Raw genomic sequence first — 26,870 nt, 5'->3', positions numbered from 1 at the left:
TAATGTTGAAAGAAAAACATAGGTATATTTTATATACAAAACAATCACAGTCCTTTAAAACTGCACTGTCTAGTAAAGTAGCCACAGGTCCTACGTGACTAATGTTTACATAAAATTTAAAAGTTACTTCCTCAGTTGCATTAGCCACCCTTCAAGTGCTCAGTAGCCACATGCAGCTAGTGGCTTCTCATTTGGATGGTGCAGGTCCAAAAATGACTTTCCATTTTCTCAGAAAGTTCTTTTAGACCGCACTGATACAAAATAACCCCTGAAGTCACATAGTTCAAAGACTGGAAAAAGTTAAAATTGGAAAAAAAACAACAGTAGTTTTATGTGGGCAGTTCAACCAGGGAATTTTTTTTTTCCTTCTTCCTGCTCTTTTCGTTTTTAAATTTTCTACCATGATCATATTAATTTTAAAGGGAAAGAATCACTAGGCTTTATTTTAAATAATTTTTAAAAGTGTGGAAAATGAACACAAGGATAGCTTGGGGAAAGCCAACTGAAATTTTCTCTCTAGAGTTATTTTTGTTGCTGCTGCTAACATTCAGGTCAGATCTGAATTTCAGAAACTTAGGTCCTTAGGGAATTGGGCACCATGGAATTGGTATTCAGTCTTGGAAAAGTTTGCACACAGCATAATTCAAAATTCCCGTACCACCATTTCCTGTTTGCTGTTCTTCACAGTTCCACACAAGTGGGTTACAAATGGAGTCTTTTAGCCTTGTGTCCTGGAGCCAACATTAAATGCCTTCCCCCTCTCACCTCCCCACCCCTCCCTGTGTCTTACCAATGATGCTCAAAGAAAGAATCATTAGTGTCTATGGAAATAATCTGTGTTTTCTTCTTTGTTGTCCATTTTAAGTAAATTTGTGTCTGGTTCTGGCTAAATCTAGCAAAAAAATAACCCAGTGGACCTCAGTAAATGAGCTGTTTCTACAAGCAAATGATCTTGCAGCAGGAGCATAGGCTTACTCAGCCAGGTTGCCTCTCTGGATTCTTGACACGTGCTGATGGGTCCACTGGGGTTCCAGAGTTAGAGTCCAGCCACTCAAGAGTCAGCTACATTCTGTAGATCTGTCTGCTTGTTTCCTTGACTCTTCTGATGGCTGTCCCAGTGCATGGCCACCCAAGTTGTTTGTTACTGAAATAGTTTACGTGAATGGGGGACATAACCCAAGGAGTTAATGATAGGTTGGAATGCTGAATAAGTCTTCTGTCTAAACTCTGCAGGTAAATCTGTATCTTAATTATGCAAAAATATGTAAGTCTTCTCCAGTTAGCTCCAGTAAAAACAAAGAAATTATAGTCATCAACCTAAACAGGTTTGAAATATGGGAGTTAACTGGTCTTCATGAGAGTTAGGCCAGAGGAAATGCCCAGTGAACCAGCGAAGGGAAATTATCTGGTGCCTAGATATTTAGTGGAGGGCAAGGAGTCACAATGAAAGTGACAGCATATGGGAGTTAAGTTTGTGGTACAATAGAGCAGTTTTTGAGAAGCACAGGTGGGGTGTGTGAGGACAGCTGCTTTTGGCCATGGGGCATCATGTCCGAGAGCAAGGAAGTGGTGATCTCTCCTGAGCCGCTAGCGGAACTGCCCCAAGACGATGACCGGGCTATTGGATGTGAATGGAATACAAGAGAGATGGGAGGAAGATCAACGAACTGAAACGTCAATGACGTGAATACTCAAGGCATTAAATATCAAAATCCTGACTCAGTAAGTGAGGGCTAGTAGAAAAGAAGGAATTTATGTATATAAGTTAACGATAGACATTGGATCACTGACATATAGCATAAGTTAGTAGGATAATGGAGCATAGGGTAATTGTAAGTAGATCAGTGTGCTACGAAATAGTGTTTGCAAGGCCACTGCTTGGTCACTCGACTGAACGAAAACACTAGAAGATATTCAAGGACCTAGTCCCATCTTCCCTAGGTCTCTAGGACCGTGGGCTTCCACATCGGAGGGGTTAAACATTTGTCATGGTTTTCTCTTGCCCATGTTGAGGCCCTCTCTTCTCTTTAGTCTGAGGGTGGCTCCGTCTCCCTCCAGGCTGTCTTTCTGCACCCCCCTTTCCCCCCACCTTTTCTCCTACAGCCCACACTGGTTTGCATCAAGGGCCTGGTCTGTCACCTCATCTCACTGCCTAGAAACCTCAGACCTGGAGGTAACAGGCAAATATGCTCTCTCTTTCTTTGCTTCTCTAAACATCCTGTACAGTAGAATACATTGACTCATAGGCAGAAATTATAATATTAAAACCTTCAGGAGCTGTCTTCAGGTCTGGAGTGTATGCCAAATTCAGTCTCAAATAATCACTTGCAAAGATCTGCAAAGATTACGAAAATTATGGAGGAAATTCTGTCTGTCCAGCTGTGTTTAGTTTCCTTATTATTTCTATTCCTACTGTCTGATTTGGATAGCAGAGGTAGAAAGGCTAGGGCGCGGTCTTTAATTACTTGTCATTCCGGCTTCTCCATTTATATATTGTACCTGTTTTCTTGGTTTGCACTGGGGTTGAGAGTATTGAACATTTTTAGGCCTTTTGAAGATACTCCCCCTTAACATATGGACAATTGGAAGAAACCTTTCTCGAAGTGAGCAATTGGCAGAAACCTGAACAATTTTCCAGTTTCTTATAAACCAAATATACGTGGATTTGAAAGCATGGATAGGTTAACTTTGTGCAGTTCCAGGGAAGAGAAAGATTTCACTGGATTTACAGTTTAGCCAAGGATTTGAGGTAAGCGAATTGCCTTACCGAGAGGTTCCTTGGCAGCGATTTTGCCATCTCTGATAGTGGCCATCATTGCAAGCTGTCGTGTGCTGGGGTCACAGCTAAGCACTTTGCACGCATTGTCTCTGTCCTTCCGGACTTTGGGGGAGCTATAAGGAAACCGAGGTCCAGTCACTTGCCCAAGGTCATACGGGTAATTTGAGGCAGAGCCACCATTCAAGCTGAGGTCCCCAGCCCACAGCACTGGCCCTTCCCTCCCCCACCACCCACCACCAGCAGGAGCTTGGCACAGACTGTGTTTTGAATTCTCTCATAGAATTGACATCAGATAGGACACATAACCGTGTGACCCTGCTGGGGACACAAAGTCAAACAATGCCAAGCTTTTTCCTAAATCATCAAGGGAGGAAAGAAATACGCAGAAGACCGGCTTGCAGATGTTTTTTCATAAGGCTTTGGAGTTACTGTCTTTTGAGTTGTTGCGTTTATTTACCCAGTTGACACATATCAGTGAAATATCTGAGAGAACATTTCCTAATTCCCTGTTAAAGATGTGAATTTTTCAAAGTGTTCAATGTTTTAAATAAGGATTCATTGTTTGATGAGCTACAAATGACCATTTTAATTCAAATTCTACATTATCATGGGTCATTCCATTAAAACTAGTTTGCTTGTTTAAAATAATGACCCCGAATAAGGTTGATTTATAAGGTCCTCTTGAATGAGTTACATCTGAGAAGAACTCGTGAAGCTTGTCAGAGCAATTCAAAGTGAAGAGTGGTATTTAAAATGTAGGGTCCTACTAATTCCTGAAGCATAAAATCCTACATTGTGATGATCTCCTTTCCAGATCAATGTCAGAAGCAGACATGGTGCCAATGAAAAGGTCCCCAGTGTAGGGTCCCTTGCCTGCACATTCTCCATCATGTGCCAGTAGATAGAAGGAAGCCCTGGGGGCTCCCTGAAATCACAGCGGAGTGTGGGTGTGTGGCCTGCAGATGTCTTAACCTGGAACTCTGAAGACCTGGGTTCAATAATATCGTAAAGCACGATCGATGCTTGTTACTTCACAGACGCACTCATGTATCTGCTCTGTATGTCTGTACCTCACTCATTTAAGTCGAGTGTATGGCTTTGGCCTTGTTAGCAGAAAGCTCAGGGATCACAGAATCACAGAATTGGGCACACAGATTATGAACACAGAATCATAGCCCCCTGGCCACTTTCTGGCATTTTTTAGTGCATTTGGGGATCACTCAGCTCGTCTGTATCTCCGATACCGAAGGGCATCTCTGGGTCCTGGAAAGCTTCACCCCAATTTCTCCAGGGTACACGGGACCTGTGGTGGGGGACAGCTGGGTCCAGCTGATGGAAGACTATCAGCCCTCAGTGAACTATTCTGCAGGTTTATGTCTTAAGTGTAAAGTTTTGCATTTAAAGGCTGCGTTCTACATCTCGTGGGGAATGTAAATCCATGTGGTTGATCAACCCATTAGTAAGAGGGGAAAATATCAACAGGAAGAGGCAGACAGGTGGGTGGCTTATATCATGGACAAGAGGTAAGGGTCTTAGTCTAAATTGTGTTTTTTGGTAAAGAGAATAAGTGGATTTTGTGAGAAGAACATGGATGTATTGGCAAAATAAGGAGGAGTTGCAGAAGTTCTAGAAACGGACATTCCAGTCTCCGGTTTGATGCTAATTTTTGCCAAAGGGACATGCCAGCCTGGCAGGGGGGGAAGGAAGGAGCCACAGCCCCCTGAGCAAACCTCCTGAGCAGCAGCAGGACCACAAAGGCTGCAGACATGGAAGAGTGGCCCTTCGGGCCCGCTGGTCATATTTCATGCGGGGATATGGGCCAGGTCCGAGCCTGAAGAAAGCCAGCTTCCAGATGGCTTCTTGGGCCATGTCCACGGGATCCGTGGGGTGGGGGGAGGTTTGCACAAGAGCCAAAAGGAAAGCAGGGGCCTCCTAGTTAAGCCGCACTTGCGCTGTCTGGTGGGGTTTCCTGTCGGAGCGGACTACCTGCCAGCACAGGACCCAAGCAGGACTGGGGTTGCGGCAGGTCACGTGGGCAGAGCGCTGGAGGCTCCATCACCCATGCCCTTCGTAGAACCTGGCCCCCACCCTAAGATGCAAATGGGGAGGAAGTGTTTCCTATCCTCAATGCAGAGAATTTTCTTAATGCCCAAGTTACAGCCATCAGAAGCCCTGGTGAACTTTAATTTTATTTTATTATGTTAATCACCATACATTACCTCATTCGTTTTTGATGTAGTGTTCCATGATTCATTGTTTGCGTATAACACCCAGTGCTCCATGCAGAACGTGCCCTCTTTAATACCCATCACCAGGCTAACCCATCCCCCCACCCCCCTCCCCTCTAGAACCCTCAGTTTGTTTCTCAGAGTCCAGAGTTCTCTCATGGTTCGTCTCCGCCTCTGATTTACCCCCCTTCATTTTTCCCCTTCCTACTATCTTCTTTTTTTTAACATACAATGTATTATTTATTTCAGAGGTACAGGTCTGTGATTCATCAGTCTTACACAATTCCTGGTGAACTATTCTATACAGAATTCCCGCAGATCTCTTCTCACACGGTTGTGGGTTCAGATTCTCCTTGGCTTTGCTTTTGTTCTCCTTTCCTCCTTGTACACTCTCCTTCATCGAGATTCAACTCAAAACTACCATTGCTTTTAAGCCTTCCCCGGTCAAACCTTTCCTTCTCATGTGACCCCAACCTCTTCTGTTTCCCACTCTTAGGGGCCCATCACGTGGACCTGTAAACAAATACACATTAAGGCTCCTGTCTTAGTCCATCCTCCAGGACACTGTCCAACACACCTTCATTCCCAGCTTCTAGCAAACCTGTATGTGTCCGGGAATGAGTGGCACAGGGAACAGGACAGTGTGTGCGGGGCAGTGGGAGGCAGGCACAGGCCAGTCCAAGGGAGGCTCAGGGAAGGATTTCTTGGGCAAGTCTTGTTGATCCGGACCTTGAAGGATTAGGAGCGAGGACCGCGTTACTGGCCACAGGTCAGGAACGTGCAGCCAGCCTGTGACAGCAGTGAAACAGAGTCTGTTTTTGTGGAGACGAGAACGTTTGTGTAGGGGTTCAGGCTGAAGCTGTGTGTTGGGGTCAGGCCATGCTGAGTGGTGAATGCCCGACTGAGGACCTCGGGGCCTTTCCCCGGAGGCCGTGTGAGTCGTGGGTCAACGGGGGATTGCACAAAACAGCAGTGTTTGCTGGAGATTGGGGATCTTGAGTATCCGTTTGAAATATTTGGAGATGAGGTGTGTAAGAGCCCTCACTGATGGTTTGAACAGGGGAGGACACTCCGTGGTCACAGCGTTCTGCCTGTGATTACAAAGTGGGGAGCAGGGAGCCCGTCCTTCTCCCAAGGCCTGGGTAGGGGTGAATGCTTTTCAGTTTAGGGCATGATCCCTTGATCGGTGCCAGCCTCCCGGAGGAGTAACTCCCCTGATCAGCATCGTCTTAGTCCTTTTGGGCTCCTGTAACAAAACACCATAGGTGTATGGCTTATAAACACAAAACATTTCTCACAGTTCTGGAGGCTGGGAAGTCCAAGATCAAGGCGTGAGCAGTTTCGATGTGCGGTGAGGGTCTCCTTCCTGATTAACAGAGGACTGGCTTCTCTCTGTGTCCTCACGTGAGAAGAGGGGGTGAGGGAGCTGTCTGGCATCTTATAGGTGCACTGATCCTAGTCACCTCCTGTGGGCCCCACCTCCTAACATCATCACATTGGGAGTTAGGATTTTAATTTTTTTTTTTTGAAGATTTTATTTATTTGTCAGAGCAAGAAGGTGAGCGAGCACAAGCAGGGGGAGGGCAGAGGCAGAGGGAGAAGCAGGCTCCCCGCTGAGCAGGGAGCCCAACGCCTGACTCGATCCCAGGACTCTGGGATCATGACCTAAGCCAAAGGCAGACACTTAACCAACTGAGCCACCCAGGCACCCAGGATTTTACTTTTCTAAGGGCACTAATCCCATTCTCGAGGGTTCTATTCTTATGACCTAATCAACTCCCGAAGGTCCCACCTCCTAAACCCATCACATCAGGGGTTAGGGTTTCAACATGAATTTTGGAGAAACAACATTCAGTCTATATCAAGTGTGGTCTAGGCAAGACTGACATTTCTGTGGCCACATTTACTTCGGGCAGGGTGACTGCAAGAGACCCACCGGCCACCGAGCTCCCTCGTGGCCTATCCTCAGTCCTCTTCCCGTCCCTGTGGGGCTGCGGAGGCCAGGCAGGACCTGGCAGCCCCATCTCTCTTTGCTTCCTCTGTTCCAGCTTGTCAGCTGTATCAGGTCACCCTTCATTGGGAAAGACACTTGCTTTCAGTTTGGGAGAAGTTGTAGGTGGGGGTGACAAGAAGTCAGGAGTCTTTTTCGGTCTTCGACAGAGGCCAGGCCCACCCCATTCACGAGGAGCTGTATCTGGGGTAGTAAAACCTTTACTAGAATCATTTTTGACTCAGCTGCTTCAAACCCCAAGAGAAGGTGGGTGTGATGAGCACCACCCCCCAAGACTGCCTTTAAACCTGTCTGGAGAGGTGAACAGAATCTCGTTTCTCCTCATCAGTCTTCCACGTGTCTCCTGCACCACTGTTTTGTTTCCTCCTTGAAATCCCATGCCCTGGCCAGTTCCTAAAAATCAAGTGCCACCAAGCCTCCCAGGGCATGCTGTTCCCTCACAGATTGCAATTTTCCTGAGCAAAGTGGATTATGCCTCATGCTCTACACGGTCCACCACCTTGTGAGGCATCGTGAAAAATCTCATTTCGTTCATTTAGGATTTAATCCAGGGGCTTTGATGTGTAGCCTACAGGTTTATAAATATGCCCCCATGGCACGGGGTCGCCGGGGGTGGGGGGATGGCCCATGAGGAATTTTCACTGTGGAGTAAATACTCAGAGCACGAAGTCAGGATCTTAATTGGGCAAAATAAAAAGAATGAGGGTGGCGTGGTTAGGTTTTCATCACAGGGCCCGCACATCTTATTGCAAAAATGGAGTTTGTCCTTGTCCTGCCTCGGCGAGCTTTCTGCACCTGCCAACTCCAGGTGTGCCCTGTGTAGCCACAGCAGCCCCACCTGGGAGCTCACTAGAAATGCAGACTCTCGGGCCCCACCCCCGCTGAATCCGAATCCACGTCTTAACAAGGTCCCCCGGTTGGTGTTATGACTGAGTTGGAGGAGCCCTTCTGGAGCCCTGTGCTTCACAAAGCTGAGCCTGCAGACGGACCACCCGGAAGGCTAGTGAAAACACAGTTACCGGGGCCCAGGCTGAGATGGAGCTTGCAGACCTAGCCAAAGCTGCCCACTTGGTTGCTCTCCGGCTTGTCCCGGAATCAGAAGCCCCAGTCCCGGTACCCATGTACATACGGACGTGTACGTACCTATACATGCACGCACGCACGCACGCACACACGCTCCCGTAAATGGTGAATAGCAAAGAGCGGCCCCCAGTGGCACGCACAGGCAAAGCTTCAATGGGACCAGTCCAGTCAGCGGTCCTGCTTCCAGAGTGGCCCTGAGTGCAGCCGCACTGGGCGCAGAGGGGCAACCAGCTGGGCAAGTCATCCCTGGAACATGGTGCTGGGCTCAGTCCACTCTCCTGGCCACCGTCCTGCAGGCGGGTACGAGGTCCCTCCCAGCCGACTCCGCCTGGAGTCTGGGAGATCCATCCAGTCCAGTCTTGAAACTCTTAGATCTCGGGAGCCTCCTTTCCTATGAACTCAGCACCACTCTATCTTTTCCTGTCTCCTCTCAGGGTCTAGTCCCGTACCTTTGAAGGACTCCGGCCAGAAAAACCCCAAAGAGAACCCTGTCCCTGGGGGGTCCCATCACATCCCTTCTGGAGAATGCGAGCTATAATAACTGTTTCTAATGGAGACTCACTGGTTGATGCCAGTGTGTCCATACCCACCTTTTAAACAGGTCTTCTTTGAAGACCACGGTATGCCTTTCTAGAATTTCTTTAGCCATAAGAAAAAAAAAATGTTAACTCTCCCATCAGGGATGTCACTATTTAATTTAACCTTCTTTAGATTCTTTTAAAATGCTTTCAGCTCTTATTAGGGCCTTTGCTGTTCCTCAGTCCTGAAATTTTTCAACTCATAAAATCATTAAGCTCTGAGACATGACTTCTTAATGAATATTGTTTCTGGGGGTTAAAATGTTACCACTGGTGATGATAACCAGTAAGCGGCATACAGACAGATATTTTTAAAAGCCATGCATGTCATTTATATTAGAAATGTATGCAGTGAAATAAACATTGTCCCTTGAGCCATGAAGTCACCTTTCCCTGTTTGACTCCCACAGTGCATTACTATTTAAATAAGCAGTTACAGGCAGGAAGTTTTAAAGGTTGAAGACATTGGTGATCGTCCGCTTTACAAGACGTGGGAAAGATCTCTTTTTGCAAAGTGGGTCTCGTCAACCTGATTTGAATTGGCACACGTTACAGAAGGAAAGAACAAGACACATTTAGGACCTAGAAAATTTTCCTTGGTGAATGGAGTTTTCTGGAGATTTCCTGGAACTGCCGTCAAAGGGTTATGCGGGAGAGTGCCCTTGGCCTTCATAACCCTGTGCTGTGAAACGTAGGGAACCTTCTGTATCAGGAAGGCAGACATTAACAGCTTGAGTCCCTAGTCTTCGTGGTCATCCCTGAAATATCATTTATTCATTCATTTCCTTTTAGAAGTTTGGGAGGGGAGATGTATCCAGATATATCCATTGCAAGTATTTTATGTAACAAGCAGAAAAACACAGCTCAAACTAGCGTCAAAACTAAAGGATACTTATTGCCTGATGTTGCTGAAAATCCAGGAGCAGAACCAAGTTCAGGCATAGTTTGACCAAGTGGTTAAAAGCAGGTGAGCAGGACCTGGTTTTTCTGTTTCAAGACTGTTGCCAGAAGTCCTAGGCTACATGAGTCCTCATCCGCATTCTGCATGAAATCAAGGTTCTCTCTTCCAGAATTCCCAGCACAAGTCCTGGGGTTGGTGGGACCAGTTGAGCTGCTTGGCTAAACTGATGACCATAAACCAGAGACGAGTTGTTCCAAGTGATGATGGGGCCTGGATGTGGAGCCCTGCCCTGAACCGAGCCGGGTGCCATGGGAATAGGATGCTGTAGCTTAAACCATCAGGCTCCCCCCGGGGCGCAGTGGAGGTGGGCTGAACCCCGGGCAGGTGTTTTCACTGCTGGAATCTTGGTCATCACACGTAGCCCTCATTCAGGGGGCTGGAAAGTATCATCTGCGTGGCCGGGAAGATGTGTCCCCGTGCACCCAGGCTTTTGTATCCCCAGGCAAAGGAGGACTCTCCCAAATCCGCTGCCTTTTCTTGACCTGGGGGGTGGGAATGACCTAGCCGTGAGGGTGTCTGTGGGAAGGAGAGCTGGTCAACTGTTCATCAGGCTGAGAGCTTACTTAATGTAAGAGCCGTTGGGTGTCACGAACCCTTTGCGTGTAAACCCATTAAAAGCAGCTACAGTTTGAAAGCCTGCAGAAGATGGGTTGCACTTCCAAAACAAACAATACACAGATGGAGTAATCATGTAATTCATGCCTTGTTTTTCTGATTTTTTTTTTTCCAGAACCGGATGGAGGAAAGCAAAGCACTCTTTAGAACAATTATCACATATCCCTGGTTCCAGAACTCCTCGGTTATCTTATTCTTAAACAAGAAAGATCTTCTAGAGGAGAAAATTATGTATTCCCACCTAGTTGACTACTTCCCAGAGTATGATGGTAAGTCAGCACTGTTCAACCAGCCCAGTAGCCGGGGATGCATTTGGCAGTGCAGCCCATCATTGCCCCCTCTGCCTGCGAAGCCTGCCTGTGTGGTTGATGAAGTACAACTGACTATCCGCCCTGCTCTTGAACCACCTGAAATGTTTCACTCCCCTGACAATGCTGTAAGTGACAGCAAAGGAAAACCACTTACGCGTTTGGAAACGCGCGTATCAGAGGAGGGACCAGCCCCACAGCTTTGAACAATGGTGTATCAGCCATTACAGTTCCCTCTTTTGTTCACACGCTGCTCTTGCCTCTGTAGGGACAGAGAACACGGTTTTGTGTCAAGAGCCCATGCTCTGAAATCACATCCCAGTTTTGATACTTTGCATCTGCAGAACCATCATCAAGTCACTTAATTTCTCAGGACTTTGAGACCAAACTCATGCGATTATTTTATAGGCTACAACAGACCCATGTATGACATTTTAGCATAATGCTGGATACATGGTGAGTGGTAGGAAATACTTATTTTGGGGACGGCGCTGCGTGGCCTGCTACAGCGCTGTCGTCCTTCGGGACGGCCCTGACCCCTATACTCTTCCCGTAGCGCTTAGAATCCGTAGCACCTGCATCAGCACTCAGATGCCTTTGCATTATTTACTTCTTATAAAAACTCCTAGACAACACATCTTGTCTACCCAACTGGACTGTGAAATCCTCAATGAGCGGATAGGACACACAACCATTCTGAGAAATACTTGTTGACTGGTAACAAAATACACCCCCACCAAGCCACTCTGCCACAAGCGAGTCGCAGCCACTGTTCTGGGAGGCAGGAGACGACACGTACATCCGCCCACAGGGACTGGAGTCTAGATTAGGAATGGCAAACTATGGCTTGCTACCTGTTTTTATAAAGTTTAATTGGAACAGACACACCTATTCATTTACACACTGACTGTTTGTATGCTTTAACACACAGGGGAGAAGTTGTGACCCACTGAATGGCCCGCAAAACCTAAAATATTTACTCTCTTCGCCCTTTTCTTTAACTGAAATGTAGCTGACCCACAAAGTTACATTAATTGCAGGTATACAACAGTGATTCAACAAGTCCGTGTGTTATGCTGAGCTCACCACAAGGGTCGCTCCCATCTGTCACCATACAACATTGGTGACTCTATTCCCTGTGCTGTACCTATCATCCCTGGACTGGATTCATTCCACAGCCGGAAGCCCGTATCTCCCACTCCCCTTCCCTCATTTCGCCCATCTCCCCAACCCCTCCCCTCTGGCAGCTCTCCGTTTTTGGCATTTACGGGTCTGTTTATTCATTTGTTTTGTTTTTTAGATTCCAAGTAAGTGAAATCATACGGTATTTGTCCTTCTCTGATTTATTTCACTTAGCGTTATACTCTCTAGATAGGTCCATCCATGTTGTTTCAGGGGCATGATCTCTTCTTTATGGCTATGTAATATTCCTGTGTGTGTGTACCTACCACATCTTCCTTATCATCTGTTGATGGACACTTAGGTTGCTTCTGTATCCTGGCTATTGTAAATAATGCTGTAACTATATGCACAGGGGTGCATATATCTTTTCACATTAATGTTTTCATTTTTGCTGGGTAGTAGAATTACTGGATCATATGGTAATTCTATTTTTAATTTTTTGAGGAATTTCTAGACTGTTTCCGCAGTGGCTACACCAGTCTGTAGACCTGCCAACAGTGCACGAGGGTTCCTTTTTTCTCCACATCCTCAGCAACACCTGTTGTTTCCTGTGTTTTTTTACCCACTCTGACAGGTGTCAGGTGATACATCCATGTGGTTTTAATTTGCATTTCCCTGATGATTAGTGATGTTGAACATCTCTTTTATGTACCTATTGGCCACCTGTATGTCTTCTTTGGGAAGATGTCTATTCAGGTCCTCTGTCCATTTTTATTCAGATGGTCTGTGTTTTTAGTGTTGAGTTGTAGAAGTTCTTTATATATTTTTGGATATTAAACCCTTATCAAATAGATCATTTGTGAAAATCAACTCCCATTCAGTTGGGGTTTTTTTTTGTTGTTGTATTGAAGGTTTCCTTCACTGTGCAGAAGCTTTTTATTTTAGTCTAGTTTTAATAGGGTTATTTTTGCTTTATGGTTTCCCTTGCCACAGAAGACATAGCTAGAAATATGTTGGTAAAACCAATATCAAAGAGATTACTGCCTGTGTTTTTTTATGGAGTTTTATGGTTTCAGGTCTCAAATTTAGGTCTTTAATCCATTTTGAGTTTATTTTTGTATATGGTGCAAGAAAGCAGTCCAGTTTCATTATTTTTCATATAGCTCTCCAGTTTTCTCAGCACCATGGATTGAAGAGACCGTCTTCTCCCAGTTGTGTATTCTTGCCTCCTTTGTCACAGATTAATTGACCATGTGAGTGTGGGTTTCTCAATTCTATTCCATTGATCTGTGTGTCTGTTTTTATGCCAGTACCATACTGTCTTGATGATAACAGCTTTGTAATAGAGCTGGAAGTCCGGAATTGTGATGCCACCAGCTTTGCTTTTCTTTTTCAATATTCCTCTGGCTATTCGGGGTCTTTTCTGGCTCCATACAAATTTTAGGATTGGTTGTACTCTCTCCGTGAAAAATGCTCTTGGTACGTTGATAGGGATTTTATGGAACCTGTCAATTGCTTTGGGTAGTGTGAACATTTTAAGGATACTAATTCTTCCAATCCATGAACATGGAAAACCTTTCCATTTGTTTGTGTCATCTTCAATTTCTTTCATCAGTGTTTCATAGTTTTCAGAGTACAGATCTTCATCTTCATTAAGTTTATTCCTAGGTATTTTATTATTTTTGGTGCAATTGTAAATGGGATTGTTTTCTGCATTTCTCTTTCTGCTACTTCATTATTATTGTGTAGAATTACAACCAATTTATGTGTACTAATTTTGTATTCTGCGGCTTTATTACTTCTAGTAATTTTTTGGTGGAGTCTAGGGTTTTCTATGTATAGAAATACATTGTACAAATAATGACAGTTTAACTTCCTTACCAATTTGCATGCCTTTTATTCTTTTTTCTTGTCTGATTGCTGTCACTAGTACTTGCAGTACTATATTGAATAAAGGTAGTGAGAGAGGATATCCTGATCTTAGGGAAAAAGTTTTTCCCCATTGAGTATGATGTTAGCTGTGGGTTTTTCATATGTTCCCTCTAAGCCTACTTTGAAGGTTTTCATCGTGAACAGATGTTGAATTTTGTCAAATGCTTTTGCTGCATCTTTTGAGATGGTCATATGGTTTTTATCTTTCATTTTGTTAATGGGATGTATCACATATATTTATTTATTTTTATTTTTTTTTTTAAAGATTTTATTTATTTATTTGAGAGAGAGAGAATGAGAGAGAGCAAGCACATGAGAGGGGGGAGGGTCAGAGGGAGAAGCAGACTCCCTGCCGAGCAGGGAGCCCGATGCGGGACTTGATCCAGGGACTCCAGGATCATGACCTGAGCCGAAGGCAGTCGCTTAACCAACTGAGCCACCCAGGTGCCCTGTATCACATTTATTGATTTGTGAATATTGAACCACCTTTGGATCCCTGGAATGGATCCCACGTGATCATGGTGAATGATCCTTTTAATGTATTGTTGAATATGGTTTGCTAATATTTTGTTGATTTTTGCATCTAAGTTCATCAGAGATGTTGGCCTATAGGGGTTTTTTTGTAGGGACTTTGGTTTGGGTAGGAAGGTAATGCTGACCTTGTAGAATGTATCTGGAAGCTTTCCTTCCTCTCCTGTTTTTGTAATAGATTAATATGGTTGATTCAGAATAGATATTTTTTAAATGTTTGGTAGAATTCACCTGTGAAGCCATTTGGTACTGGACTTTTGGTTTGTTGGGAGTTGATTACCAATTCCATTCTGTTACTAGTAATTGATCTGTTCAGATTTTGTTTCTTCCTGATTCAGTTTTAGAAAATTACATGTTTCTAAGAATTTATCCTTTTCTTACAGGTTGTCCAATTTGTCAGCATATAATTTTTTGTAGTGGTCTCTTACAATCCTTTGTATTTCTGTAGTTGGTTGTTACTTCTCTTTCTTGATGAGTTTGACTAAAAGTTTATCAATTTTGTTTATCTTCTCAAAGAACCTGCTCTTGGTTTCATTGACTTTTTTTCTTTTTTTTTTTTTTTAGTCTATTTCATTTATTTCTGATCTGATCTTTATTATGTCCTTCTACTAAATCTGGGCTTTCTTTGTTCTTTTTCTAGTTCGTATAGGTTGTAATGTTAGATTGTTTGAGATTTTTGTTTCTTGAGGTGTAGGTATCATTATAAATTTCCCTGCTTTTGCTGCATATCAAAGATTTTGGCCCTTTATGTTTTCATTTTCATTTGTCTCCATGTATTTTTTAATTTCCTCTTGGATTTTTTTATTGACCCATTGGTTTTTTAGTACCATGTTGTTTGGCCTCCACGTGATTTTTTTTTTCCCCCGGTTTTTTTTCTTGTTACCAATTTCTAGTTTTATACCATCATGGTCAGAAAAGATGCATGATATGATTCCAGTCTTCTTAAATTTATTGAGACTTGTTTTGTGGCGTAACATGTGATCTCTCCTAGAGAATGTCCCATGTGCGTTTGAAAAGAATGTGTATTTTGTTTTTGGATAGAATTTCTGTATCTATACATTTATTTCTGTATACATCTGGTCTAATGTATCATTCAAAAACATGGTTTCCTTGTTGATTTTCTGCCTGGATCATGTATCCATTGATGTAAGTGGGTTTCAAAGTCCCTTAGTATTATTGTATTATTGTCAGTTTCTCTCTTTATATCATTAATATTTGCTTTCTGTATTTAGGTGCTCCAGTGTTGGGTGCATAAATATTTACAATTCTTTTACCTTCTGGATGGATTGACCTCTTTATCATTATGTAATGCCCTCTTCGTCTCTTGTTACAGTCTTTGTTTAAAGTCTATTTCATCTGATATTAGTACCCCAGCTTTTTTTTTTCCACTTTCATTTGTATGGGATATTTTTATCTGTCCTTTCACATGCAGTCTGTATATTTCTTTAGGTCTGAAGGGAGTCTCTTGTAGGAAGCATTTAGAGGGGTGTTGGGTTTTTTTCTCTATTCTGCCACCGTATGTCTTTTGATATTCAAGAACATTTAGGTCATTTACATTTAAAATGTTGATAGCTATGTACTTATTGCCATTTTGTTAAAATTTGTTTTGGTTGTTTTTATCATTCTCTTTTCCTTCCTCTGCTCTCTTGTGATTGATGACTTTCTGTAATGTTATGCTTGGCTTTCTTTTTTGTGTATCCATATTATAGGTTTTGTGATTGCAGTTACCATAAGATTCAAATATAACATCCTAAGTATATGGCAGTTTATATCAAGTTGACGGTCACTGATGTTTGAACACATTCTAAAAACTGTTACTCCCTCCTCCACAGTTTATGTATGTTATCCCGTTTTACATCTTTTTATTCATAATTTTCTTCTAATTATGGCCTTTTCCACTTAAAGAAGTCACTTTAACATTTTTTGGTAAGAATTCCTTTATCCTTTGTCTGGGAAACTCAGTATCTCTCCTTCAGTTCTGAATGATAACCTCATCAAGTAGAGTATTCCTGATGGCAGGTTTTTTCCCTCTTAGCACTTTGGCCTGCCATATTTCTGCTGAAAAATCAGCTGATAGACTTAAGGGATTTACCTTTTACATAACTTTTTGCTTCCCTCTTGCTTTTAAAATTCTCTTTAACCTTTGACATTTAATTATTGTCTCTGTGGGCCTCCTTGGGTTCATGTTGTTTGGGACTCTGTGTGCTTTCTGAACCTAAAGGTCTGGTTTCTTTCTCAGGTAGGGGAAGTTTTTAGCTCTTACTTCTTCGACTAAGTTTTCTGCCTCTTTCTCTTCTCTCTCTGGTGCCTTGTAATGCAGATGTTTGCTTGATGTTGTCCAAGAGATCCCTTAACTAGCCTCATTAAAAAAAATTTTTTTTTTTTTACTGTTCAGCTTGTGTGCTTTCCATCAGCCCTGTCTTCCTTATCATTAATTTGCTTTTCTGCATGCATTTATTTACTGTTGATTCCCTCTAGTGTGTTTCTCAGTTATTATATTCTTCAATTCTGATTTTTTTTAAAATAGATTTTCTATCCCTTTATTGAAGTTCTGAGTTTCTCCACTCTTCTCTCCAAGCCAGTGAGCATCTTTATGACTGCTAAACTCTATCAGGCATATTGCTTATCTCTTAGTTTTTCCTGAGATATATCTTGTTCTTTTGTTTGGAGCATATTCCTCTGTCTCCTCATTTGTGTTTGTTTCTATGAAGCAGGCAGAACAGCTCCTTCTCCTAAACTTGATGAAATAGTCTCATGTATGGTTGTGCCCTGTCTAGACCATGTGTGCCTGGTGACTCTGGCCAGAGCTGTGGCTGGCATGGGCTGGGGAATCCCAGAGCACTCCATGCTGGGGCTGCCCTGCTGGGATGGCTGGAGCTGAAGTGGGCATGGACTGGGGCAGTCCTGGGGCTCTTACAGGCAGCACCTTGGCAGAATAGTGAGATCTGAAGCGAGTGCAAGCAGTGGGAGCCCAGGGCTTTCCATGCAGAGGGTGCGTTGGCAGGACAGTTAAATCTGGAGTAGACACAAGCCAGCATATCCCAGGCAGGACAACTGAAGATGAAGTAGGTCTTGGGGTCCTGGGGTTCTAAGCACAGGGGCTGGTCCGAGGGCTCTGCATTCAGAGGATGCTCTGGGAGGATAGTTGAAGTTCAAGTAGGTGCAAGCCAGGTGTCCCAGGGTAGTCAGCATGGGGGCACTATGGCAGGGTAGCTGGGTGTGAGACAGGGTACAGGTCTCAGGGCATCCAAGGGGTGCCCTGGCAGGGCTGCTATAGCCAAAGTGGTAGGAGCCTAAAGTGTTCCAGTGGGCTTTGCACCCATGTCCTCTTGGTGTGATGGCTAAAGCTGTAGTGAGCATTGATCGGGGCCGGCGGGTGGGGGGGGGGGTCCCTGTGCATGGTGCTGGGGCCACCGTGGTGGGAGGGCGGGTAATGGTGTGGGTCTAGGGGCCCAGGGCTCCCTGAGGCAGCAGGCCAGCTAGGGTGCCCACCTTCTACTCCCATCAAGGTGAAGGGGTACATCAACTGCGGCATTCACCAGCCCCTCCAACCAGGAGAGAGTCCCTCTACATTCTAGTTGCCCTTGTAACCCTCAGCATTTTTCCTGTGCCCATAGATAGATCTGCTCACAGTCCCTCAGTACTACTGTCTCTGGTAGTATTAAGGGTGGGGTTCCCCTCATTCCCGTGTCTTCATCTCTCTTGCCATTCTTTGTGGGGCCTCTCCCTCTGTTGTACGGAAGCTGTTCAGTCAGCCCTTAGTTCTTCAAGAGGATTTGCTCTAACAGTAGGTGTAGATAGGGTGTGTCCTGGAGGAGGTGAGTTTAGGGTCTTCTGATGTCACCATATTGCCCCAGAACCAACCCTACTCTCTGTGTGCCAAACTCCGATTCAGATGAATAGTAGTTAAGAGGACAGCTTTGAATGTCACCAAGTTCCAGCTCTGCCACTTACTGGCATTGTTGGCTTAGACAAGTCTATTCAACTATTCAGTTTCTTCTTAAGTAGAAAAGAATTGAATAGAATCCTATTTAAGTCCCTTAGCATGGGACCTGGCACAGAAAAGAGCCCAAACCCAAAGTACCTGTTCTAAAGATGTAGGTATGCAACAAGAGGTATGTATAATAGACTGCTTTTTAAATTATCAACATAAGATCTGTAACGATATCAGTTCAACGAGGTTTCTGTACTTCTAAAAGCTCCCTCAGAAAGGTGATTACTTCAAAAAATGAATACTCAGTTTGGCTTCATAGTTTTCTGTGAAGATACAAACACCTCAAGGAGGGAGTTTTTTCTCATCTTTTCATCCCACATGCATCTGGTACAGTGCGGGCTCACAGAATGGAAAGGGTTGTGTCTTTAGTGAACTCAGTTTCCCTTCTCAAACACATCTAGGATTCTAAAGTTTGGTGGATTGAAACAAACATTTGGGGATGTTATCGGGTGTTAGAAACAGTACCCTCTCTCGTTTGGTAGCAGGTATGCTCCTGTCCCCTATCCAAGGACATTCTCCTTTGTGCTTTGCTGTTCCTTCAAAAACAAATCCTTCCCTCGCCTAAACAGTGTTTTCATTTTTACGCCTTTTTATTGGCCATTCGCCTGCCACTAAGTTACAAATGCCAGAGACTGTGTCCCTCACTGTTCCTGAGGAAACTATAGAAGGAACTTTGTGTGGCCAACTTGGTTTCCAATAGCAACGCACTCGTCTTTAACCACAAGATCTACCTGAAGAAGAGGGGCACGAAGCATCGGGCTTACACCTAAACACACGTTTGCCTCACGCCCCTAGAACAGACTCTTCATTTTTCTCAGAGTTCCGTGAGAACCGACAAATAGGAAATGACGCCCCACACGTGGCACACCTGGGTCTGATCTCTCTACAGCACAAGACTTTTTTCTGTGACAGATATTTAGGGTACTTTTTTTTTCCTCTTTGCCACATCTTCCTAATCTCTTTCCCGCTCTCCTTCATCCAGGATATTTCCCAGATTCCCCATCGCTGTGAGCATTTTCCTTCCATCGTGCGTGCGTGCACGGCAAAGGTCTGAAACTGTGATTTTTTTTTTTTTTTTTTTTTACTATTAATCTCCCCCAACATGCACATAACGCACAGAGGCAACTTAGCCACTGAGAAAGAAAAAAAAGACACTTATTCACAAAGCAAACACAGCTGTCATTTCATACAAAGCCCTTGTAAGATGAGCTACAACTAAAAAAATTCTAGGCCAACTCTGCAGTGATGTTTTTATAACAAACATGTTTATATTATTATGAATTTCAGACTTCCACATTTCTGCACTTCCAAGGTCGTAATCATAATGAATGCCATTTCTGTAGTTCTCTTCAGGAAGAGAAATTACCATTTCCACATGGACGTGAATTGCAGAATTGTTCCTAGAGGCTGTGGGATTCTGTGCCTGCTAGGTTGGCTATAATGATTTCTTTGTAGTTTGTGTTTATTCAAATCATATAATTTATGCTTAAAAATCTAACACACTGCAAGTGCTCTTCGCTGAACTCGGTCGGGTCTAGTTTTGATATTCTTTAGGGTTTAAGTAAAAAGGGCCCTTTTTTCCTCAAGTCGGGTAAGCATAAAAATCAAAGGGAACTTCCTTCACAAACCAGAAAGATGGGGTTTCTTTCTGGAATGAGAAGCTGCTCCAACCCCAACAATCTGTTAGTCCTGGTTTTAAATATTCTGTTACTGCTGTGGAATTAATAAATGAATAGTACACTGAGAAAGATGCCGCACTATGATCATGGTCCTTGTATGGTGCTTTCATTATGATGCCGGCCTTCTTATTGGCTGACAAAAGTTTCAGTTCTGGTCACAGAAGTAAAAAATTCAAACATTACCTTTGTTAACTGTGCAAGTAGGAATAATCCATTTGTCTTCATGGCTCTTTCTTCCCTCCTTCTGGCAGGGTTAGATGTAAGCTTATGGGGGTAATCCCCAGTTTGCAGTAAGGCTGGTTTGAAGAGTCTTCAAGTTGGCCATCTAAAATTCATGATGCGTTTTGTTAGAAGTCATAGGCCCTCTGCTGAGTTTTCAAAAATTGTTTTATCCCAACCAATAGATAACAAGAATGCTGATAGAAAAAATGGAAGCTCTGGATCCTGGGAGAGTCTTGTCAGAAGGAAGTGGAGAAGGTTATATAGCATGACCACCATCTTTCTTAGGATGGAACTCACTAGAAAAGATGGAAATATACATAGATGATGGGGCCTCAAAGGCTAAAATATATATAGATGCTCAGTACTTGATAGGTGTGGTGTTTTGATGTTCTTAAGTAACATTAGCTTCAGGATTACATTAATACATTTATCAGGATCCATTAAATAGGTTCTTAAAACAGCTCTATTGAACTGTGACTCACGTAACCATGTAATTCACCCATTTAAAGCACACATTTCAGTGCTTTTTGATCCATTTTTAAATTATGGTAAAATATGTAACAAAATTTGTCACTTTAACCATTTTAAAGCATGCAGTTCAGGGACATTAATTACATTCACAGTGCTGTGCAGCCGTCGCTATTCATGAAACTTTTTCATCACCCCAAACAGAAATTCTGTAACTATTAAGCAGTAGCTCCTCATTTCCCCCTGCCCCCACCTCTAAATAACCTCTAATCTACTTTGTTAATTTGCCTGCCCTAGGTACCTCATATAAGTGCAGTCATAATATTTGTTCTCTTGTCTGGCTTCTTTTACTTAGCATCACGTTTTCAGGGTTCATGCATGTTATGGCAACTTTTCTATGGCTGAATCCTATTCCTTTGTATGTCTCCTACCTCTTGTTTATCCCTTCCTCTGTTCCTCTGTTGATGGCACTTGGGTTATTTCTGCCTTTTGGCTATTGTGAATACGACAGCAGTGAAATTCATTGTCCAAGTAACTATTAGAGTCCCTTTCAATTCCTTTGGATATATACCTAGGAATACAACTGCGGGTCACATGGTAATACTGTGTTGAGCTTTTGCGGGGGAACTACCCAACTGTTTCCCACAGCGGCTACACCATTGTACATTCCCACCAACAATGCATGGGGCTTCCAGTTTTTCCACATCCTTGCCCACACTGAGGATAGCCGTTCTGGTAGATGTGACGTGGCATCTCCTTGTGGTTTGGATTTGCATTTCCCCAGTGATGAAGGATGTTGAGCCTCTCTGCATGTGATTATTGGCCAGCTCTAGATCTTCGGAGACCTGTCTATTCAGGTCCCTTGTCCTTTTTTTAATCCGATTGCCTTTTTGTTGCGGAGTTGTAGTTTCTGAATATAAACCTCTTATCAGATACGTGATTGGCCAGTATTTTCACCCATTCTGTAACTGGTCTCTTCACTGTCTTGATGTACAAAAGTTTTTTATCTTGGTGAGGTCCAATTTATCCGTTTTTTTCTTTCGTTGCCTGTAATTTTGGTGTCTTATTTAAGACCTAATGGCAAAATTATCAACTAAGTTTTTAATATATCCTGGTAAATATATCATAGTCCTATCTTAAGGCAGCTAGGACAGTGTTTGGCATGGAAGAGACCCTGAATAAATCTAAGAAAATCTAAACCAGTCTTTCTCATCACCACACATCGTGCATTAGAGACTGCATAAACGTGGCGTGCTCCACAACCCCGGCGGTCTAGAAGCTGGACGGAGGGATGGTCAGAGAACATGGCAAAAAGGAGCAGTTACACACAGTAGTGTTGGGGAGGGTGGCGAGAACAGATCAGATCTGCCGTGCGGATGTCCTCTCCCTGGCCATCTTTAGTGATCAGTAAACGCCTTTTGAGCGAAGGTATTAACACGTCAGCTGACAAATCGTCCCTCTCCTCCCTTGGCCAACAGGACCCCAGAGAGATGCCCAGGCAGCTCGAGAATTCATCCTGAAGATGTTCGTGGACCTGAACCCAGACAGTGACAAAATTATCTACTCCCACTTCACATGCGCCACAGACACCGAGAATATCCGCTTTGTCTTTGCTGCCGTCAAGGACACCATCCTCCAGTTGAACCTGAAGGAGTACAATCTGGTCTAATTGTGCCTCTTCGACACCGCCATTCCCTTCCCTGGTGGGCTATTGAAGCTGTACAAGAGGGACTGTATTTCTGTGGAAAACAATTTGCATAATACTAATTTATTGCCATCCCGGACTCTGTGTGAACGTGTCCACAGAGTATGTAGTAAATATTATGATTTTATTTAAACTATTCAGAGGAAAAACAGGATGCTGAAGTACAGTCCCAGCACATTTCCTCTCTTTTTTTTTTTAAGGCAAAACCTTGTGACTCAATGTATTTTCAATCCTCAGTCATGCACTCACCAAGATAAGAGTTGTTTCTTTCTCTCTTTTTCTTTCCTATTGAGCAAAACAAAGCTGATTGCCCTTTTCCTAACCCATACCCGCCCCCCTCCTGATTTTTGGTTACAATGGCCTTTAGTCTCCTTCCATTCTTGGTCCAGTTTTTCTCCCAAATGATACAGCCAGGACAGCATCATTTGATTTAAGCCATCAACATCAGCTTAATTTCAACGTTTGTCATTTTGCTGAACGATTCTAAGTATTAATACTGTGGTTTTCACTGTATTCCTCTGGATACACATATAGAGTTGTTTTATATAAATATATTGTCTTGCCTCACTTTGGGCTAGGATGACAGATGCCCGTCTTACAGTTAAGTGTCATTTCTTTTGGATTTCTACCTTCAGCCATAGCTTGGTCGCTGAGAGAGATGCACAAGTCAGTAAGGCAAGAACAGAGACACACAGTTGTTTAAATGCCATGTGCCATGGTCCTTCCACCCTTTTTTTCTTTCACCCTCTCTTCAAATTGCAGATGCCAAAAATATATATATATGCCAACAGACACTACATTACCCCAGTGGCTGCTACCCAGAACCTTCTTCTTAGGTTGTTTTTAGTTTCTCCCCCTCTTGGTTCAGGTTTTTCCTTTTTTCCCCTTAGTGTTTGGGCCATAATTTATTATGGGTGTGTGTGTGTGTGTGTGTGTGTGTGGCCAAAGCTGGCTTTTTGTAAAAGATAAAAGCCAGTATCTTAAAATGGAAGAGAGTAAGACTGTGAATCCTAAAGTAATTGGCTGAGAATGACCCTGAAACACCAAACAGTCGGTAACTGTAAATTTGATTGGCATGGTCCATTCTTTTCTTTGCCCTGAGATCACATTGTTTAGTGTCCATTCCATGTCGAGTGTCCAAATCGGCAATGTAACAAAGTGTCTTTGTGATAGAACATGAAATCTGTTTCTATCTCTTCACTTAGAGCCAGTTTTACTCTTTCTGTTCTTTAAGGTCAAGTAGGTCTGCCAAGAACATTGGTTGAGTATTCTGACACCTCTAATTTTCAAAATCTGAAGTTCCTACTGGTTTACCACCTTTGGGATCTTTTTAAACTGGTCACTGGTTAAGTTGAACCTAAGGAAGACTTGTAGACTTAAGAGTAACCTGTCAGTGTTCTATAGAACATGTATTTATGTAACTGAACCTACTAGGAGAGATATCTGGAGTTCTTTAGTGCAATTTTTCAACAAATGCAAAAAAAAAAACAAAACAAAAAAAAACAGCACATGTATTGATGAGCTTGAGTTGAAATACGATTTAAGAAAATAAAACAAGATTGTTTTAAACCTGCTGGGGAGTAGGAATTAGGCCACACCACTGGTCTTACTTTAAGTATCCTACTAATTGGCCCAAGTCTAAACTTCCCTCTCAATCACCCTTTGGGAACAAAAGGGAAGAGAGAAAATGAATGGGTTACTAGAGGAGTCCAAGAGTTCCTAAGTAGTGATGGAATGTTCTCCTTCTCTACTTTCCCAGCCACAAACAGCAGAGGTTACTTTTTCACTTTGCTCAGAAAGCACCTGCAATTGAAGAACCAGACCGCCTGTAGGTAATAGTGCAATTCGGAATGCTCTAACCATTGTACGTACGTCTCTGTTCATACTGCAGCATCCGGCTTTGTCATCATTACTGTTTTGGCAGATTGAATGTGCTGTATTGATATGTATCTATGTATTTGTATGTCTTATAGCTAATTCACATTTTGAATAATGTTATTTTATTTACTTTTTTAAGAGAGGAGAATGTAAATTTGTCAGTTTATTTCTGACTAGGGATATTTTTTTTTCCATTTAGAAAAGAAAAAAAAAAAATCTTACTATCGTACAGAGCGGTACTAGCATCGTGCTGTATAAAATCATTTGCACATTCCTGAATAGAGGTATACTGATAAGACCCAAAGGTAATTTCATAGCAAAATACATAAAATCAGTTGGAGCTTTTATACAAACATGGAAACCAACTTTGTAGAACTTTTGCCATTTGACCTAGGATTGGAATATGAGCTTTTATACAATTCATATTCTTATTTGGCAAATGCACAGTTTAGTATTACCTCTCTGATGGCCTTTATTAGAAAGGCAGTTTTAGAAGCTATTGTGATCCACTAAGGAAATGTTTTAACAGCTAGAGACCACTGCTTGCCTGAAAGGGCAATCTTAAATTTGGTGCAGCAAAAAAAAAAAAAAAAAGAAAAAAAAAGAAAAAAAAGAAAAAGTAAAAAAAAAAAAACAAAAAAAAAGAAAAGAAAAAAGAGAAGAAAAAAGTCAACAATAACATTTGAAGGCCTACAGTGTGTATAGAGAAAAACCTCATCACAAGATCATAAGTGTTACAGTTTTAGGGACTCAAGATATTCTATTTAATAGAGCTATAGTAGATGTAGTCGATTAAACATGATCTCAAAGCTCGAAGAAGTTGAGCAAACAGGGAAAGATTGTTCTCTTTGTCTTTATGAAATTGGGATGGAATTGCTATGCAGAATTGAAGTTTGTGGCTTCACTGTTTGCCGTAGGGTGCATGACAAGATCCCTTTCTGTTGAGAAAGGAAGAAATTGATCACCCTAGCTGCAGTGACGCATGGAAACCTAATTGTATCCACACTAGTCAATCGAAGCTAAACGATTTTCTTTTCTGTTTCTTTGTTTGGGGTTTTATTGAAGGGGCTAGGGGCGGGAAGGGGTTCTTTTCAGTTTTGTATAAAAACAGAGTTTACTCATGCTTTCTATTATATTGTGATTGCAAGCGTTAGAAGAGTGTGCCACTGGATTCCGGCCATTGATGCTCCAAGTAATGGAGCCCATGGCGAGTTTTTGGTGACTTGGGCATGTCTTATTCAAAAAGAAAAACACAAACGAAAACCTTTCTTCAGCGTACCAAGGCAAGCAGCCATTTCATGACTCACTTAACACATTGCAGTGGACCAGTTTACAGATAATTTTCCCTCTTTTGCGTGACATGGCCGTTCCAAACCCACAGAGAATGCCTCATTTGTAAATTGGAGGTCTGTACTATGCCTTACAGAGCTTAAATTCAGAAGTTTGTGCCTCACATCTGAAACAAAGGGAAATAGCATACCTATTCAAAAGTCAAATCCCCTCGAAGTTTTTGGGTTTTTGTTTTTGTTTTTTTTTTAAAGAAAACATTTTCATATAAAGAGCTCTGTTGAATGTCATAAATAGACTGGGAAAAAAATCTTAGGAACCTGCATATGTTGTTTACTAGCATATGACACCTACAAAAGGTATTCGAAGAACACCTGAAACTTGTATTTTGTATGTGTGTGTGTGTGTGTGTGTGTGTGGATTAACTAGCAAGCCTACTATTAAAAAAAAAAGGTAATTCAGCTAAAGGACAATTTACTTTTTGTACTTTAGACTATCTTGACTGTCAAGGTGTATGAACTGTAATTTTAAAATTTATACTGCCACATGATTGTAAATTTTAGTTGTCTTAAGTTAGGAATTGGTAACAAGCTATTTATGCTGGATTTGGGTCAAATGACTTATTTGCAAAAAAAAATAATAATAATGGGAAGAAAGGGCTGTATAACGAGATACTGCAAGACTCAGATACTGGTTGGAAATAACCTTCAAAATTACCTTCAATTTCCCTTTGTTTTCAGTTTCTCAAAAAAAAAAAAAAAAACACGAATGAAATGAAATATGGAAGAATGTTAACCCATATCAAAATAAAGTGTACCCAAGTATTGTAATGTATATTGCTGCTCTTCTTAAAATTAAATAAGGGTTTAAAACCACTTAATTGGTAATTGACAGCATCTCAGTTGATACAAACCAAGGTGTGCTTGGTATACATTACTATTTTTCTTCCAAAGCTCTGTCTTTGGTTAGAAACACACACAAAAATTAAAACTTGTAATCGTGTATGTTTATCTATGTCCACATATTTCCAGCATATGTAGCATTAACAGGTCTGTCCTGGTAACTATGTGTTTGGGATTTCATTTTGGTTCCACCAAATTAGGAAAAGAAATGGCGTAGTTGTGTAGGACTAGTTAGAGATTTTTGGAGCCAGACACCTGCTATTTAGTAGAAACCTAGTACAGAGTCTAAACTTGTCATTTGTTTTTCCTCACAGAGTAACCACCCATTCATTGCTGTCTTCCCAATTTCCAATGACTTTATATATATATATATATATATATATATATATATATATAATGTACATCCCAAATGTTTCATGGGATATATTTTTTTTATTATTTAAATTCAGTTAGCCAACGTATAGTACATCATTAGTTTCAGCTGTAGTGTTCAGTGATTTATCAGTTGCGTGTTAACACCCAGTGCTCATCACATCAATAATACTCTTGCCTCTAGAATCATCTGTTCAAAGTATGCATACACACCT

The 26,870-nt window shown here is 42.4% G+C and overlaps 1 protein-coding gene across 1 annotated transcript in view; it reads left to right on the top strand.

The window, feature by feature from the left end:
• Positions 1-26,215, top strand: part of GNAQ (G protein subunit alpha q) — a 307,507-nt gene extending 281,292 nt beyond the window's left edge. Inside the window, exons 6-7 of the mRNA XM_081804098.1 lie at positions 10,371-10,524; positions 21,990-26,215. Of these exons, the coding sequence (XP_081660224.1) occupies positions 10,371-10,524; positions 21,990-22,180 (345 nt within the window). The 3' untranslated portion in view covers positions 22,181-26,215. The remainder of the gene's footprint in view (positions 1-10,370; positions 10,525-21,989) is intronic.
• Positions 26,216-26,870: the final 655 nt, after the last annotated feature.

This window comes from Leptonychotes weddellii, chromosome 14 (genome assembly GCF_054177405.1).
Source record: "Leptonychotes weddellii isolate Sample4059 chromosome 14, ASM5417740v2, whole genome shotgun sequence".
Lineage (NCBI taxonomy): Eukaryota > Metazoa > Chordata > Mammalia > Carnivora > Phocidae > Leptonychotes > Leptonychotes weddellii.
Note: the sequence above shows the minus strand (reverse complement) of the source record. Positions and strands in the feature narration are given on the sequence as shown.